We start from the raw sequence: 19623 nt of genomic DNA on the forward strand, positions 1-19623 counted from the left end.
ATACTCCACTCCCCAACCACTTGCAATACATCAATTCTAATATATGTTGTCAGTAATAATGACCTTGAGTCCTAGAAACAATCAACAGAAAAAGACCTATTAGAATTCAGGGAGGAGTTAGCATTTAGAGTGGGAATTCTGACCAAAATTATACACCTCTTAATATAAATGAGCTGCATAAATAAGTACCAGCTCATCTCCAGGCATTTGGCCACATGAAGGGAGGTAGCAGGTTTGGGCTGGATTGAGGCCATCAGAGTTACATCTGTGGGAGAAATGACCTCAGACTGAAAAAAAAAAAAAGAAGGAAAACTTCACAAGTTACAAAGGATTCGTACAGACACCTAGAGATGGAAATCAGAACCCATGAAAGTTCCAAAACCAGTTAGTTCCATTCAGCAAGGCTAAACCACCATATCTACAAAATCCAAAGTTTTAAAGCATGAAAGTATGAAAATGTGAGTTGCAATGTAATTTGTAGAACTGAAACCTTCTTATTCAACAATGGAGGAATACTTAAAAACAATTATGATATACTAGTAACACAAAAGTCTACAAAAATAATTATGACAACTATGTAGAAAAAGTTAATTTTTTCTATAAAGCAAAATCATTGGTCCTTCTGTCCACACTACTAATCACCAAAACTGGCTCACACCTTAAAGAGCTTGGCAATGCCAAGTATTTCAAATATTTGAAACCAGCTTTCACGTTACTACGTTTATGTATTTGTACCTTAGACATTCACATTAAGAGAGTTGGGAGTAAATTTTCCTCCTAAATTGTGAAACATGATTTGCAAAAGTCTTTGATGTTAAGGAACTCATTTAGAAACTAAAGATTTATTAGTGCTTAAAACCTCAAAGATTGTACACAAGTGGTTTTCCCCTCCCTTCACCTCTCACCCACTCTTATAGAAACCGTTTTCTCTTCCATGTCCAATCAATTGCCTCTCCCTGTTCCCCCAGTAAATCTTACTGCCTCCCTTAACTGTTCCTCCTCTGTTCTTCTTAATACTATCTTAGACAATAGCAGGCATCCAACTCATTTCTCTCTCCCTTTCATTCCTGAGGCCATAAGTAGAAATTTTAATTAAGTATTCACAGTATAATCTGATTGGGAGAAATATCAAGGTAATAAGCAACTTCTAAACCAGGCATTGGAATCACCTGGGGAGCATGTTAAGCATTCAGATTAAGGAATCCTGTTTTTAGGTCAAGTGGAACTTAGAAATCTTCACGAGTGATTCTCAATCCTGGCTGAAACAACTGAATCATCATGGAGCCTTTAAAAGATGGTTACGCCTAAGCCCCACACACAGGAATTTTCATTAAGGAATATAGTGAGCACCCAGTATCTTATACCTTTTTGTAAAAACTCCCATTTAAGAATCATTACTAAGGCATAGTTTCATACAGCTTAATTAGGAAAAGTGGTCAATATCTAATGTAAAGTCTCACTTCTCAATGTATGGTCTAAGGACCAGGCGTTGATATTACAAACTAGAAAAAATGATTTAGAATTTACATTTTAACAAAATCCTCTCATGATTCTTAGGCACATCAATTTGAGAATCAATTATCTAGGTCATTACTATCCAATAGAATGGAAAATTTCATCTATACTATTCAGTGTGGTAACCATTAGCTACATGTGGCTAATGTGCACTTGGAATGTGCCTAGTGAGACAGGAAATAATTTTTTAAACTAAATATAAATGGTCACATGTGGCTAGTAGCTACTGTAGATACTGTAATAGATCTGCTACTGTGGACAGGAAAGATCTAGATAATTCATCCTGGTAAGAGGCCATGAATTTACCCATCCAAATCTATGGCTGCAAAAGGAATCCATGAGTCACTGCCTACAAAACAGTCTTCTCTTCTTAATGAAGACAAAAGCCAGGTGTTAAAAACAATCCATTTATTGGGTTTTAAACTAGTTACACAATTGAAATAATCAGTTTGGCACTACTCTATACAGGGATTATGCCTGTGTATGCCGACACTTAAATACTGTACCAGGACCACTGCTGTGCTTAGGTCTGTATTGACTCGTTCAGCAGGTAGATACTAAAAAATATACTGTAGTGTTCCTTTAAGGAAGACTGTACAGGGTGTGTTGCAAGATGACATTCACCAATTTGTGAATTATTTCAACCTAGAAGTTACCTTGCACTCTATAAACTTGTCATAGGCAAACATGTGGTGTTAGCATTGAGAGGTACACACACAAAAAGTTACATAAAAATTCAGACATTCTAACGATAAATGAACTAAAAAAAACCCCACACCTCAGCTTTTGTAACATGAAAAGATAAAGAAAATAATTTAAAACCACAAAAAATGGCATTCAATGGGTACAAAAGCCCAAAATCACTATAATAAAGAGCTACATGTGAATCTTTACAAATTAATTACACAATGGTGTTGTGTAAAAGGTTGCATCTGTACAAAGTCTTGCCAGTGCTGTCTCTATAGTTTATACAATCTTTTACATCTATGTAACATATATTAAACAAGTCAATTAAATATCAAGCCTTATTAGTCTCTCGATTCTGCAAGCAAAAATGAAAAAAAAGAGAGAGAGAGAGAGAGAACAAAAGAAAGAAAAAAAGAAAAAAGAATTTACAGAATTTCCACAAACACAGCAGTCTTCCATTTAGGTGAAATATAACAGTTTTCAAAGAGGGTCAAACAATATATGTAAATAATACAGGTAAAAACCAACCAGTCAGGGTTTTTATTGGTGTTGCTGTTTATTTTCAAAGTCACACATTGTATACACACACAACAATCAAAGATTTATTCACCAAACCCCCAATTTTTCAGCAACTGGCTCTATTCAGCACCAAAATCTCCAGCCTGCAGGAAGCGAATGGACACAGACTTCACTTCTGTGCCTTGGTCGAGCAATCCGTCAGGTCATTGGTTAGGTTCAAGACTTGCCCTCTTTTCCTTCCCTCTTCACGGCTCTCCAGACCCAAGGCTCTCAAGGCTTCAGATTTATGGTCCACAGCACTAATACCATCTAAACTCAACAGCCATTGAAAGAATTCAAAATAATTTGAGATGAATGAAATGACAGGACCTGTATTACAGATGGGTATTCTCCATTCCAAGTAAACTGTTTCTTAATGAGTTCCTAGACTCTGTTTGGTCTTGGATGCCATGATCATACTGGGTAATTATTTCTAGACTGAGACTTTGTCAGATGCCTCAAAGAAAAAGTGATCAAAATTCTGGAAACATTTCCGGGCAAGTTAGGAAATCAAATGGCAGCTGAGAACCTGCGGAACGCAGACTAATGAGACCAAACACAGAAACCACCAAAATGATGAGACCTCAACAGAGGCAGTTTTAAAACTTGCAGAGAGCCAGCACAGATGGTACCTGAGGATCTGGAATTTTTGATGAAAAGAGCCTGAAGTGAGGACTAGTCATCTGTATCAGGGAGGAAAAAATTTCAGTTAGGTAACAGCATATCCAACTCTAAAAGCTCAATTAATAAAAATCTTTATTCTTCCTATTCTAGTAGAAAGGCTTCTGGGTCCTCCTCCTTTTATAAAGAATGGGCAATAAGTACTTAAGAATCCAGATGAAATGTTCTCACAACTGAGTAGAACCCAGAGTCCTCAGGGTAACTCTAAATGTCCAGGTCACTAAGACTACTAATTTACAAATGTCCAAAAGCAGTCACGACAATTCTCTGCTTAATACCAGAAGTAAGGAGACAAAGAAAAATTCTCTGGGAACTTGATCTCCACTGGCTATAGCAAAAGTTATATTTAAAAACAAATGGGCCGGGCGCGGTGGCTCACGCTTGTAATCCTAGCACTCTGGGAGGCTGAGGCGGGCGGATTGCTCAAGGTCAGGAATTCAAAACCAGCCTGAGCGAGATCCCGTCTCTACTATAAAAAATAGAAATTAATTGGCCAACTAATATATATATATATATATATATATATATATATAAAATTAGCCGGGCATGGTGGCTCGTGCCTGTAGTCCCAGCGACTCGGGAGGCTGAGGCAGTAGGATTGCTTGAGCCCAGGAGTTTGAGGTTGCTGTGAGCTAGGCTGACGCCACCGCACTCACTCTAGCCTAGGCAAGAAAGCGAGACTCTGTCTCAAAAAAAAAAAACAAAAAACAAAAAAAAACAAAAAAAACCAAATGAAGGCCAGGCGCAGTTGGCTCACATCTGTAATCTTAGCACTCTGGAAGGCCGAGATGGGAGGATCATTCAAGCTCAGGAGTTCGAAACCAGCCTAAGCATGAGCGAGACCCTGTCTCTACTATATGTAGAAATAAATTAATTGGCCAACTAAAAATATATAGAAAAAATTAGCTGGGCATGGTGGTGCATGACTGTAATCCCAGCTACTCAGGAGGCTGAGGCAGCAGGATTGCTTGAGCCCAGGAGTTTGAGATTGCTGTGAGCTAGGCTGATGCCACGGCACTCTAGCCCAGGTAACAGAGTGAGACTGTCTCAAAAAAAACCAAAAAAAAACAAATGAACGGAAAACTATCCAATTTTATCTAAACAATGACATCTAAGAATGTCAGCAAAAAGAATAAGTTTATAAATTCCCACTTCTCAGTCACCAAACATCTGCCTGAGAATGTCAATCCCTTAAATTCAGAACGTTGCCAACTTACCCTTCTATGCATAATAGCATGGTGACACAAGGAGATCAGTGAGAACGAGCAGTTGGTCATCAGTGAATTGTTGTTTGTGTTCTTGCCAGTTGTCATGGTGTGTCCTTCGGAAATTGGATAAGGTCTTTTTTACAGTCATCTGTAGAGTAGGCAACCCACACAAATTTTAACCTCTCTGAACAACCAAGGCTATGTGTAGGATACCTTTAGCTAAGTTACAATCCCTCTAGACATCAGATCTCACACATTACCAAGTGCTACAAAACCAAGAAGCCAATCTTACTACTACCCAAACCCCCAAATTTCTGAATGACTAGCTTCACTTTAGGACAAACCACTGGAACTTAGATCACATTATTAAACCAGTTTCAATATACACTTATGAATATATCTATTTATAAAGATCAGAAGGACAAGGTCACTAGTCTTTTGATTTAACTTAAAACGTAGGTGTTCATTATTAAATAATACCATCACAATTTCCTATTTAGTATTAGCTCCCAGTGAGATATTTTTCAAATATAAAATGCTAGAAAAATAGAAGCATACAATTTATCCTGACAATACTTTACTTTCATTGGACTGGTGGGTTAGAAGCTATAGTAATTTCCTTGATATCAAAAGGTCTCAAATATATGTGGGAGCAAGGTTTCTGTTAAGTATTTTTGTTTGTTTTTTGAGACAAGATCTCACTCTATTGCCCAGGATAGAGTGCAGTAGCCTCATCACAGCTCATGGCAACCTCAAACTGCTGAGCTCAAGTGATCCTCTTTACCTCAGCCTTCACAGTAGCTGGGACTACAAATGTGAACCACCAGGCCCAGCTAGTTTTTTATTTTTTGTAGAGAGACAGGGGTCAATTATCAGTGAGTAGATTTGGCCCTGGGAGAAGCTATAGCTTTATGAAAGCAGAAGTTCAGAGTGTATAGAAAACTGTTAGGATAAATGGTTTTTTATAAAACATCACTGATATTATATACACAAAAAAAAAGAAGGAAGAACTGTACCTCAATAGGCTGAGGATCATTCAAATGTGCACTGAGATTCATAAGGAGCTGGGGCATCCAGGTGGGAACATCGTATGGACTAGAAAGAACACATGCACCAAGTCCTAGCACCCCAGCATGGCGTTTGACCAACTCTGTGGGGAAAAAAACAGCAATATATGCGCAAACATTTACAGGTCTCTAATGCACTTGTTATAATTAGATAAAATGACTTTTAAATTATGCTAATTATTTTCAATGTGTGAATTTCTGCATTTAAAATGAATCTACATGTATATACATCCAAAATCATGATTGAGACTAAACTAAAATTAACCCTGTGTTTAAAAATTTGTCAAGACATCCTATAGTTGTCCTTCAATGACAGCATAATTGTATCTAGACTAGAAATGTGTCATATATTTGTTAAAAGTAACATAGTAATAGCTTTTCTGATCAGTTCTTTCATATGCACCAGTATAATCCCCGATGCTGAAACAATCTCCAATCAAAGTTAGCATTTTTTTCTGGATGTGACTAAAGACTATGGTACTTTATTGTTACAAAATATAGTTCTCAAGCAAAGATACCAGAAAGTACATTGGTATTTTACTGGAATTTACTATTAGGTAACTGCATGACATAATTAACACCCTAATATAATCAGCACTTAAGAGCTTTATATTTGAAACACTTCCTGCTAATTCAATCAATTTTCTACTTACTATTAATCTTTCCATCCATGTATTTTTTTTCTCTATTCCTTTCTTTTTTTAAAGACAAGGTCTCACTTTGTCTGTCAACCAGGCTGGAGTACAGTGGCACAATCATAGATCACTGCAGCCCAGAACTCCTGAGCTTAAGTGATCCTCCTGCCTCAGCCTCCTGAGTAGCTAGGACTATAGGAGCGCACCAGCACACCCAGCTAATTTTTTATAGAGACAGAGTCTCACTATGTTGCCCACGCTACTCTCAGACTCCTGGTCTCAAGCAATCCTCCAGTGTCGACCTTCCAAAGCACTTGGATTACCAGCATTAGCCACAGCACTTAGCCTGTGTATTTTTCATTTATTCTTGTGATTGTAGTTAGCAATGCCAAAGCAGGTGCTTCTTTGTAATCACATTTAAATTTCTCTTTAAACACAACATAGTGGTAAGATCTTATTCTTGTGTTTATCCTGTCTCTTTATGTTCAATTAGATTGGAAATTCCTGCAATGACTCTTCATTCTCTCACTAAATGCCTAGTAAAGTACTGAATATTCCCTTCTCCAACAAAAGGCTTGCTTTGTTTCCTGTTTTTTTTCTTAGTACAGGCTACACAATATTTTAGACAACTAATTCTGGATATCTCTCTTTATAAAGCTATTTTGGGTGGAGAGTAGACTTGATTTATTATAATAACTGTATGTAGCACTTCTATAGGTTCCCTTTGTACCTAACTCAAATTTTAGCTTCCTCATTCTAAGTCTTGCTTTCTATATGCAAATCTCCTTAAAAGTAGGGAAAACTATTCCTAGTAACTTAGCCCAGACCTGCACACATACAAGTATTCAATAAATATTTGTTTTTTTTTGTTTTTTTTTTTTTTGAGACAGAGTCTCACTTTGTTGTCCAGGCTAGAGTGAGTGCCGTGGCGTCAGCCTAGCTCACAGCAACCTCAAACTCCTGGGCTCGAGTGATCCTTCTGCCTCAGCCTCCCGAGTAGCTGGGACTACAGGCATGCGCCACCATGCCCGGCTAATTTTTTATATATATATCAGTTGGCCAATTAATTTGTTTCTATTTATAGTAGAGACTGGGTCTCGCTCTTGCTCAGGCTGGTTTTGAACTCCTGACCTTGAGCAATCCGCCCGCCTCGGCCTCCCAAGAGCTAGGATTACAGGCGTGAGCCACAGCGCCCGGCCAATAAATATTTGTTGAGTAAGCCTGGTTAAGCCTAGTTAATTCCCAAAAGGGTATGGCTGTTTTATACTAGCAATATTACCTGCAGAAGGAATAGTATCTCCTACGGAACCAGGGTCTCGCTTTCTTTTCTTGGGTAGTTTTGTTTTGCAAAGTTGCTCAAAATGAATCTGCATAGGACTGTCCATGGTAAGGAAGTTACACTGTAACAGACCACTTAAGGTGGTAGCAGCCATTTCCCGAACCTGTAGAGATAATAATTCGTATTTAAAACCGAGATCCTAAATTTGAGTGAATAGCAGAGGATGGGAGAAGGGGTAGGAATTTGGAGTGAGGACCATCTTTGAAACTATGCAAAGCTTGTGTGTGCTCTTCTAGCAGTTTTTTTTTTCTTTTTTCTTGGCTTTCCTCTATTCTCCTTGGTATTTGGCAGTTTCTTAATTGGGATTTCACCAGATTCTCAAAGGGTTGGTGGCCTCAAATGGATAAAAGCCACTACATTGGGGTTACAGAGGTAACAGCTAAATTAAATTTCTCCATAAATTATCTTTCCCACTGATAGCTCTCACCAGGGCTGTAACTATAAAAGCAGTGCTGGAGCCTGACATTAAAATCATGCTTTCCTAGACTCTACATCTCTTTGGGCCACTGTTTAAGTCAGGCATCCTCAAACTACGGCCCTCGGGCCACATGTGGGTGTTTTTGCTTCAAAACAAGATATGTGCAGTGTGCATAGGAATTTGTTCATAGTTTTTTTAAACTATACTCCGGCCCTCCAACAGTCTGAGGGACAGTGAACTGGCCCTGTTAAAAAAGTTTGAGGGCCCCTGGTAAGTTGTCGTTGTCATAACAAAGACGTCTACAGGACAACCCAATTACTGCAGATGGCATACATCAGAGAGACTTATATCCAGTTTACTTCTTATGAATTTCGTGGGCTGTTGTCAGACTACAAACACAGTTTACACAAATACCAAATGAAGAGCATATACAGTCAATTTCAAATTGGAATGGTAACTCAAGTTTGGGCAAGACAAAAAAAGCAATAAAAAGGGACCATCATCTCATATACAAATCACAAAAGTTTCTGCATAATATTCATAAAAATATACAATCATTTGAAAAGCAAATGTTTTGCTCTGTATTCCTTCAAAAGGTTTTTTCTTTTTTTTTATTATTTTATTTTATTTTTTTTCTTTCATGTATTGGAAAAAAGGGTTTTTTTCATAAGTGTTTCATCATTAGTTTTTAGAGTATGTAGTATTTTCTCTGCTACTTCCATTACACTATTATATGAAATACATTGTAAAATGTTTTATTAAATACTTGGTTGCATCATTTCCCATAAAGCTTATATATAATGATTTTATTTTAAAACTCAAATATTGATTAGAATGCTTTCAAACTTCTCACTACTATGTTATAAAATATATATTTTTTAAGAGACAGAGTCTTGCTGTCACACAAGCTGGAGTGCAGCGGCATGACCATAGCTTGCTACAACCTTCAGCCATCCTCCCACCTAATTTTTTTATTTTAAAAATTTTTTGTAGAGATTACATCTGGCTATGTTGTCCAGCCTAGTCTTGAACTCCTGGCCTCCATGGACTCTCCTGCCTCAGCCTCCGGAAGTGCTGGGATTACAGGCATGAGCCACCATGCACAGCATCTAAAATATTCTTCATTCATGTAACTTTTTTCCTATTTCAGTATATTTTCTTAGGATATAAGAGTTGGGATTATAAATTTGAAGGTATGAACAGTTTTACTGTTAACTTTATGGCTATGAGTTGCTTTTTCAAAAAGCTAATGCCGGCTGTGCGTGGTGGTTCATGCCTATAATCCTAGAACTCTGGGAAGCTGAGGCAGGAGGATCGCTTAATGTCAGGAGTCAGAAACCAGCCTGAGCAAAAAGCGAGATCCTGTCTCTACTAAAAATAGAAAAAATTAGCCTGGTGTGGTGGCACACGTTTGTAGTCCCAGCTACTCGGGAGGCTGAGGCAGGAAGATCACTTGAGCCCAGGAGTCTGAGGTTGCTGTGAGCTGGGCTGATACCATGGCACTCTAGCCTGGGCAACAGAGCAAGATTCTATCTCCAAAAAAAAAAGCTAATGCTAACATACTGTGACACAAAAATGTGGACTACTAGTTATACCAAACTAACACTGCTCACCATCACTACACATTTTTGTTTTCTGAGTGGGAGAAAACACTAAAGAGTAGGTTAATATGCCTCATTGTTTTAAGTGTGCATTTCTTCGGACATTGAGGTCTGACTTTTCATTATTTATATCTTGCACTTTATATCTTTATCTATATATGTTATATTACACTACCACCACCCTTCCACAAAGTCCTAATGATTTTCTTACGCTGCAATGTGTTTTTCTAGTCTGAAGTTTGATTTCAATTGATGGTTTCTAATATTCTTGTAGTCAGATTTGTTTCTACGTGTAGATTTTTACATTCTTCAAATTACTTCCAGCACATTGCCATTAGTTTCTTAAAAGTCAGTAAGATTATGGAGGAATTTTATTATTTTAGAGATAGGGTCTCGCTCTCTTGTGCAGGCTGGAGTACAGTGGCCTAATCATGGCTCACTGTAACCTCAAACTCTTGGGTTCACGTAATCCTCTAGTGGTGTAATTAAAATTACCATCCCCAATTTCACAATTAAAAAAACTTGGATTCACAAATGGTATTTGCTCAATTGCAAAGAGAAGACAGAATAAAAACATGCCCAGTGCTTTTTTCCATTTGTATCACAGGAAATCATGATTAAGGTATCAAAACTATTCACATAGGGCTATGTTAGAATTAGGCAGTTACTTTTAATAATCTATATTTTAATAAAATACATTCTAACAGTGTACAGATACTTTTTAAAAGGGGAACCAGGATGATTTGAGTTTTCATTTTCTATAATTTAAATTTTACCTCTAGTTGTTCATCCTCCAAAAGACTTATAACCAGCCATCTGATATCTTTAACTGCATCTTCATTGTTTAGGAAAATAAAGAGGTTATAAAATACCATGGTCTGGAGGTAGGTCAGTACTGTGTATCTGGCATGCCAAGAACTGCTTCTTGCTGTCTGTGAATGAGAAGTACAATAATAAAAACAGTATTGACAAGGACATGAGATGACAGATAATGACATTACACACAAATAATGTAATATTCTAACTATTTTCACAGATAGTTTAGGTGAGTTCATCTTATACTTCCTTTTAAATAAAAGGCTGAACAAGCTATTTCAGAAAATGTAATGGCTGAGAGTAAAGGGAAAGGAACACATTAGGTAAAAATCAATTTTAGAAGACAGAACTAGTCATGATTAATGACTCTTCACTCCTCCAAGGATCGCTCCATGTTATTTTAGTTTACTTTTGATAACAGCCAACAGAGGTCTTTTAAAATACATATTATTAATAGAGATGGGGTGTCACTATGTTGCCCAGGCTGGTGTTGAACTCCTGGCCTCAAGCAATCCTCCCGCCTTAGCCACCCAAAGTGCTGGGATTATAGGCATGAGCCATTGCTCCTGGCCAGGGTCTTGAAAGCAAATAATTAAGAATTACTAAATTATATATTTTTTGGACCTACCTGTGAACAAATGAATTCTTAACTAAATTACTAAATTCCACTAAAAAAAAAAAATTTAAATCTGAAAGCTATAAGGAACATATCCATTTTCATATAACACATGAATTACCTGAATAAAGCTGACCATGTTACAGTATCCTAGCAATGCAGCCAGAAAATAATACAATCACTATAGTTCTCTGTAGCATAGACCAGGCAATACAAGTGAACAAAATAATGGGGAAATGGTAAAAGGGAACCACCATCCCCCTACTTTATAGGTACACTGTATTCAAGGCACTTCAATTAGCTCTTTGCACATATAAATAATTTTTGGCTTGGGTGACTTGCCCAAGGTCACAAGGGTTGGTGGCCGAGCTAAGCATAGAATCTAGGTTTGTTCCTTTGGTCCATATTTGTCTTTTACTAAAAGAAAAATCAAAATGAAAACATTTTGTGCACTGCAGTTCACTTTGCAAAATTCTTAGAATGGTAAACCAAAATCCTAACCAAAAGATGTAAATATTATAGTTATACACTCTTACTTGTTTTAGCACCTGAAGTACCAAAGGCACTTGATGAGGGTAAAGCAACCCCTGAGACATTAGTGATAAACATAACTTTGCATCTCTTTTCAGTTCATCATAGCTGTTGTCATTTTCAACTGGGGCAATCTAAAAAACAAAAACACAAAAAGAGAGACACAAATTAAAAAATAACCACCAATAAGTACAAAGACATCTTGCATGAAAGATATATTTGTACTTTTAACAACTTACTATGGAAAATTTCAGACATATACAAAATTAGAGAATAGCGTAATAAACCCCCATGTGCCTCTTCAATCATTTGTTCAATAATGACAAACTCAAGGATAATCTTGTTTCCTTTTTCACTCCCTTCTCACAACTAAATCATCTGAAGCAAATCTCAGACATATTTTATTCATAAATATTTTATTATGCTATCTCTAAAAGGTCTTTTTTTTTTGAGACAGAGTCTTACTTTTGTTGCCCAGGCTAGAGTGCCATGGCGTCAGCCTAGCTCACAGCAACCTCAAACTCCTGGGCTCAAGCAATCCTAATGCCTCAGCCTGCCGAGTAGCTGGGACTGTAGGGATGCACCACCATGCCCGGCTAATTTTTATATATATATATATGTATGTTTTATATATATGTATGTATGTTATATGTTGGCCAATTAATTTCTTTCTATTTATAGTAGAGACGGGGCCTCATTCTTGCTCAGGCTGGTTTTGAACACCTGACCTTGAGCAATCCACCCGCCTCGGCCTCCCAGAGTGCTAGGATTACAGGCATGAGCTGCCGAGCCCAGTCTAAAAGGTCTCTTTAAAAAAATAAAACATAATGACATTATCACATATAAAACTTCATTATAAGTCCAAAATAAAATACTCAGCAGTGCTCAAATTTCCCCAATGACAGTATTCATGTGTTATTATAATTGGTTTTTTGAAATCAGATTCAATGTAATGACCCCACATTGCATTCAGTTGCTATGTTTCATAAATCTCTTTTAATCTATAAATTCCCCCACCCTCTTTTAAAATTCCTTGCCATATATTTTTTAATTGGGAGGGGTGGGGGAAGCTGGATCCATTGTTTTATAGTTTTCTCCATTGTCGCCTTCCCTGATTACAGTCCTTGACCCCAGTAGGTCCTGGAAATCAGCTGTTAGATCTACAGGTTTGATATTTATTGACGTTTGATTGTTTGGGCAAAGCATAAAGGGTGTTGTGTATTTACTTTATTGATACTTAGTATTCTCTTTTTGTGATAATCCATTGTAAAAACAGAGATCTGCAAAATGGTCATTCCTTTGTTATTAAGGTAGTATACATATGTAGAAAAGCTTCTCTTGATTCAGGATAATCTTCCTCCTGTCCTCCAAAAATGAAGTGATTTTTCTTCTAAATATTATTATGAACCAATGAATTTTAACAAATCCAATGGCTTTAATCCACTGTAGTTACTTTTTGTATGGGTGCTGATTTTTCTTCTTTGACTACTCAATTGGCTCCCAAGTCCTTTAATGCAACTATAAGCATCCTTGGTTTCTGGTATGACAAGATGATCTAGGTTTCTCCTGTGCATTTCGTGCTCCATACCTGAAATCAGTCATTTCTCCAAGGAGCTCTGGTTCTTTTAGTGGGAAATGATATTTAGGAACCATAATCTGGGCATAAGGAGTATTCATTGTTGCTGAGTCGGTTAGTGTTTCTGGGTTCAGTGGACAGAGCTTGGAAATAAGCACATTTTTTAAAAGAAACAGATCAGGGGTGGGGAACCTTTTTATGCTGGAATGCAGCATTGACTTTGCTGTAATCAAATAAGGCTGCATTCAGGAAACTTCAACGAGATAAATGTAAAGACGTACATTTTTTATAAAAATCTAACTACTATATACTTAATAATTTCAAAAAATGAGAAGTATTTGTTAATTTTAGAATTAACTAACCTTTTAATGACTGTTGTGTCTGCCTTTTGTTGGAAAGTGTTTGAATATTTGGTTGCAGCATGGAGGTCCGCAATTTGAGTTGATTCTCTAGATGGGTATCAGTCATTTGTGACCTTAAGGGTGTCTTGATTTGGGTTAGGTAGGAGAATGTAGATTTGCAGTGATAAGTGGTTGAAAAGCAAGAAAGCATTTTGAGGCACGTTGCCAAAGGCATGGGTATTCTGCATTTTCCCTTATTTCAACTGGATCTTTCTTAGCATCAATGACTTTAAAATATCTACTGAGAGTTTCCTCAATTCCATCTGTATTTCTTTAGGTGCCCTGGTGTTATCAACTAGGTGAAGCTAAAATGTTAATTTGAGTGTGAAGTCATGATTCTCCAAGTAAGTGAACCTTTCATTGTATTCTCTAATTAGTAGGTCTATAATAGCTGCATATTCTTCAAATGATTCGCATATATCATCCTGCTCAACAACCTTTGCTAACTGGGGAAAACGTTCATCCGGAATTTCCCTTTTCAAGAAGTGTTTTGCAAGGTCGGGTGCGGTGGTGGCTCACGCCTATAATCTTAGCACTCTGGGAGGCTGAGGTGGGCAGATCGCTCGAGGTTAGGAGTTCGAAACCAGCCTGAGCAAGAGCAAGAAATTAATTGACCAACTAAAAATATATATACAAAAAAAAATTTAGCCAAGCATGGTGGTATGTCCCTGTGGTCCCAGCTACTCAGGAGGCTGAGGCAGTAGGATCGCTTGAGCCTAGGAGTTTGAGGTTGCTGTGAGCTAGGCTGACGCCACCGCACTCACTCTAGCCTGGACAACAAAGTGAGGCTCTGTCTTAAAAAAAAAAAAAGTGTTTTGAAAAAAGACAGCTGTTTTTGAGATAACTGGATTGTTTGCCATATATCATCCATAGACTTAGCTTTACCTTGCAAAGAAATATTCAAATTGTTTTGATTTGACATAGTATCACAGTGAAACGCGGCATTCCTATAGAAATCTTCTTTCAATAATTCACACTGCTGTTTCTGTTCTATATAAAATTTAACTATCTGTTCTGGCAGAGATAACATTTTGGCTAACACCTGTCCCTGTGATAGTCAACCCTGCGAATGATGTGGCAAATCCACACTACATATCTCATATTCAAGTTTAGCATGTTACAAAACTGATAGTACCATATTGCATTTGCAGGAATATAGTTAACAATACTTATAACTTGTTGCAAAGTGTCACTTAAAATAGTAGCATTAGCACAAAGATTTTGCTGATGCAAGATACCATGAAAAGAAATGACAGCATCCGGACCTGTTAATAATTTTTAATCCATACAATAAACCCTTCGTGTTTTCCTGTTACAGAAGGTCTGGAGGGCACAGCAAGAAGGCAGATGAGAAACACCACCAAACAGAGTGTCTCTGCAAAACAGACAGTTTTTCTAGAAGAAATTAGAAGAAGCAAGCAGACAAGCATACATCGGACGAGGGTCGGAAGGAGGGTTACGGGAGACTCCACGGAAGGAGAACTGAAAGCAGAGACCTTCCAAGAAGCGTGGAGACCAGCAGCAAGGGTAGGTGGAGCAGTTAACTTTCCCCTCCCTTGCATCTTGGACTGCTGGTGGGCTCCCCAGCGGATGGAAAGACCTGCGGACACCAGCCCAGAGACGGCCACTGCCAGTGAGTGGTGAGCCTGTAGCGGATGCGGCACCAGGCTCCCAACTCCCTCAGGGCACCTCTGTGTGCACTGACCAGAGCCTCACGGCAGGCACCATATTGTCTCATTCACCCCTCCCCTGTCCCTATCTGCTGCTGCCAAGAGAGGCAATAAAGCCACCAGCCGGAGGCATCACCAGAGAATGGGGCCTTCTCTTTTGGGGCAGACTGTGAGCTCCTTACCCCCCAGCCCTCCCAGGTGCTGCTGGCCCAGTGATTCCAGGAGAATGGGGCAGACCGTGAGGCTGACAGACATTGACCCAGCTAGGGCTCCTGTGAGTTAATTACGACTGGCATTCCTCTCCCTAGTGGGGTCAAGGATTGAACTTCCCGGCCCAGAGGTCAGACCTGCAGACCAAATCCCATGCACCCAGGTCTCGAATTGCCTGGGGCACAGAAGGGATATTTGTGAACAGCCTACTGAGGTGTGTGTGCCTTCATGGGCAGATCAGCGTGCTTGAGGGCAACCCTCCTCCCAAAGGGGGGCCGTGTGCCCAGCCCAGGCGATACTGCATAGGGAGACCCAGTGGCGTGAGGTCTGGCCTGCTGGAAGAGGCCCAGAAGCCGTGGAGTTGGGGAGGGTGGAAAGGAGTGAGGCCTGCTCCAGACTGTAGGTCTCAGATAGCCCCACCCCCACACGCAGACTTTCTGAGTGGGGCCATTCCAGCCCCTCCCTCACAGCTTTTCCCAAAGCAGAAAACAGAACTTTGACGCCTGCTAACAGCATTCAAGGTGCCTGAGGGCAGGCTTACAGAACCCAGCTCCCCCCAAACTCACTCCCAGACCAGCCCCCTCCAGGGTAGAGAATAAGGACACACCTGGAAGTCCCAGGGCCCCACCCACCACCTGAGGCACTAGAGTGCCTTTCTAGAGGAACAATGTAGCCTGCTCCTCCCACTAAGCACCACCTACTGACAGGGAGGACATTCTGCTCACCCTTTTAAGGCATCTACTGACTTATCATACAGGGTGTGGTCGAATCTCACCCACAACCACCTACTGGCTCAGAGACTAAACAGGGCATGTCATTATCCAAAGGAAAACCTAAAGGTAAGAAACAACAATAGATCCAGATGGGAAGAAATCAGCAAAGGAACTCTGGAAATATGAAAACTCAAATGGAAAGCAAACCCCCAAAGAGGAACACCAGCCCCTTAGAAATGGACATCAACCAAAATCAGACCACTAAAATGACAGAACAAGAATTTTGAGCATGGATCATAAGAAACATTGAAGAAATTTGCAAGAAAAACTGGATAACCAACACAAAGAAAACGCAAAAAGATTCCAGGACCTGGAACAAAAATTCACTAAAGAAATTGAAATAATGAAAAAAAAATCAAACAGGACTCCTGGAAATGAAGAATCAATTCAGGGAAATACAAAACATAGTGGAAAGCCTCAAGAACAGTGTATATCAAACAGAAGAAAGAATCTCAGAGATTGAAGATAACACCTTCCAATTAAATAAATCAGTCACAGAGATAGAGAAGAAAAACAAGAGAAAAGAGCAAAGCCTACAAGAGATGAGGGATTATGTGAAGAAACCTAAAGTGAGGGTTATAGGGTTACACGAAGAGGAAGAAGAAAACACTCAAGGGTTAGATAAGCTATTTGAAGATATAATAGAGGAAAATTTCCCAGGCCTTAGTAAAAATCTCCATATACAAGTTCAAGAACCTCAAAAGACCCCTGGGAGAAAATTGAAAGCATTCCCACCTAGAACTGGAACAAGACAACGTTGCTCACTATCTCCACTTCTATTCAACACAGTCCTGGAAGTACTCGCTACAGCAATCAGACAAGAGAGCAGAATTAAGGGCGTCCAAATTGGACCAGAAGAGATCAAACTCTCACTCTTTGCTGATGACATGATATTATATCTAGAAAGCCCCAAGGATTCAATCAAGAGACTTCTTGAATTGATAAATGAATTTGGTAAAGTCTCAGGATACAAAATCAATACACAGAAATCAGAGGCATTCATATACGCCAACAACAGTAAAAGTGAGAACCAAATCAAAGACTCAATTCCCTTCAAAATAGCAACAAAGAAAATAAAGTACCTTGGAATATATTTAATTAAGGAGGTAAAAGACCTCTACAGGGAGAACTATGAAACACTGAAGAAGGAAACAGCAGAGGACATAAACAGGTGGAAGAATATACCATGCTCATGGGTCGGCAGAATCAACATTGTTAAAATGTCTATACTACCCAAAGTGACCTACAGAGTCAATGCAATCCCTATCAAAATATCATCATCAATTTTCACAGATATAGAAAAAATAATTTTACGTTTCATATAGAACCAGAGAAGACCCCGTATAGCAAAATCAATCCTAGGCAATAAAAACAAAATAGGAGGTATCAATTTACCAGACTTCAAACTACACTACAAGCCTATAGTAATTAAAACAGCTTGAGACAGGCACAAGAACAGGGACATTGACCAGTGGAACACAACCGAGAACCCAGATATAAAACCATCCTCATATAGCCATCTAACCTTTGACTAAGCAGACAAAAACATACACTGGGGGAAAGAATCCTTATTCAATAAATGGTGCTGGGAAAACTGGATAGCCACATGTAGAAGACTGAAACAAGACCCACACTTTTCACCTCTCACAAAAATCAACTCATGCTGGAAAACAGACTTGAACATTAGGTGTGAAACTATTAGAATTCTAGAGGAAAATGTTGGAAATACTCTTCCAGACATTGGCCTAGGCAAAGAATTTATGAAGACGACCCGCAAAGGCAATCACAGCAGCAACAAAAATAAATAAATGGGACCTGATCAAATTAAAAAGCTTCTGCACAACCAAAGAAACTGTCAAGAGAGCAAATAGACAACCCACAGAATGGGAGAAAACTGTCGCAAGCTACACATCTGACAAAGGACTGATAACTAGAATCTATTTAGAACTCAGGAAAATCAGCAAGAAAAAAATTAAACAACCCTATCAAAAAATAGGCAAAGGACATGAACAGAAACTTCTCAAAAGAAGACAGAATAATGGCCAACAAACATATGAAAAGATGCTCTATATCTCTAATCATCAAGGAAATGCAAATCAAAACCACAAAGAGATATCACTTAACTCCAGTGAGAATGGCCTTTATCAAAAAGTCCCCAAACAATAAATGTTGGTGTGGATGCAGAGAAAGAGGAACATTCCTATACTGCTGGTGGGACTGCAAACTAGTTCAACCTCTGTGGAAAGCAATATGGAGATACCTTAAAGCGACACAAGTAGATCTACCATTTGATCCAGCAATTCCACTACTGGACATCTACCCAAAAGATCAAAAGTCACTTTACGAAAAAGACACCTGCACTCGAATGTTTATAGCAGCACAATTCACAATTGCCAAGTTGTGGAAACAACCAAAGTGCCCATCAATTCATGAGTGGGTTAATAAAATGTGATATATGTATACCATGGAGTACTATTCTGCTTTAAGAAACAATGGTGATATAGCACCTCTTGTATTTTCCTGGATAGAGCTAGAACCCATTCTACTAAGTGAAGTATCTCAAAAATGGAAAAACAAGCACCATATGTACTCACCAGCAAATTGGTATTAACGGATCAACACCTAAGTGGACATATAGGAATAACATTATTGGGTGTTGGGCAATTGGGAGGGGGGAGAAGGGGATGGGTATATACAAACACAATGAGTGAGATGTGCAATGTTTGGGAGATGGTCACGCTTGAAGCTCTGACTTGAGGGGGAAGGGGGGCATGGCCAATATATGTAACCTTAACATTTGTACCCCCATAACGTGCTGAAATAAAAAAGAAAAGAAGGTGCACTGTCTGTACATAAACTCATTAAATTTACCAAATTCAGTCCAATTTCACAACATATCTTGAAAGTTGTTCACAAGAGTGCTCAAAGCAAATAACTCTTCATGGCAAAGACAACCTTGTTATGACTTGAATGAAATATAAAACCTGTGGCATATCAGCTGATTCATCCAAAGCAAGTGAATAATATATATTTTCCTTTTGAAGTATTGCATTAAGTTGTAGGCTAATGCATGCTGCCGATCAGTTATGGTTCTTCAAAGAGGCAGCTGTTTGTACTTTGAAACATAATTGGGGTCCAAGCATCCTACAATTTTGACAATGCATTCTTTCATAATTTCTACATCACTGGCTTCCCTTTCTTCCTGAATATACGAACTACTTAATAAGCTGCTTCAGTGGCATTAATTTCATGTCTTACTGCTGCTTAAAAGAATTGACGTTGCTTTTACTTTTCATCTTTTAATTTCTGCAATACAACCTT

The 19623-nt window shown here is 38.6% G+C and overlaps 1 protein-coding gene across 2 annotated transcripts in view; it reads right to left on the reverse strand.

The window, feature by feature from the left end:
- Window positions 1-1908: 1908 nt before the first annotated feature.
- Window positions 1909-19623, reverse strand: part of PSME4 (proteasome activator subunit 4) — a 109440-nt gene continuing 91725 nt past the window's right edge. The window contains exons 42-47 of one of the 2 annotated variants that reach the window (XR_012918559.1): window positions 11678-11806; window positions 10486-10641; window positions 7631-7793; window positions 5666-5799; window positions 4659-4762; window positions 1909-3443 (exon numbers count right to left, since the gene is read on the reverse strand). Coding sequence is in view for 1 of the 2 variants with exons in the window: in XM_012777791.2 (XP_012633245.1) it covers window positions 4663-4797; window positions 5666-5799; window positions 7631-7793; window positions 10486-10641; window positions 11678-11806 (717 nt within the window). In the remaining variant the exon portion in view is untranslated. Of the gene's footprint in view, window positions 3444-4658; window positions 4798-5665; window positions 5800-7630; window positions 7794-10485; window positions 10642-11677; window positions 11807-19623 lie in introns of both variants that reach the window. The other variant, XM_012777791.2, reaches the window with a different exon arrangement.

The sequence above is a fragment of the Microcebus murinus genome, chromosome 3, assembly GCF_040939455.1.
Source record: "Microcebus murinus isolate Inina chromosome 3, M.murinus_Inina_mat1.0, whole genome shotgun sequence".
Taxonomy (NCBI): domain Eukaryota; kingdom Metazoa; phylum Chordata; class Mammalia; order Primates; family Cheirogaleidae; genus Microcebus; species Microcebus murinus.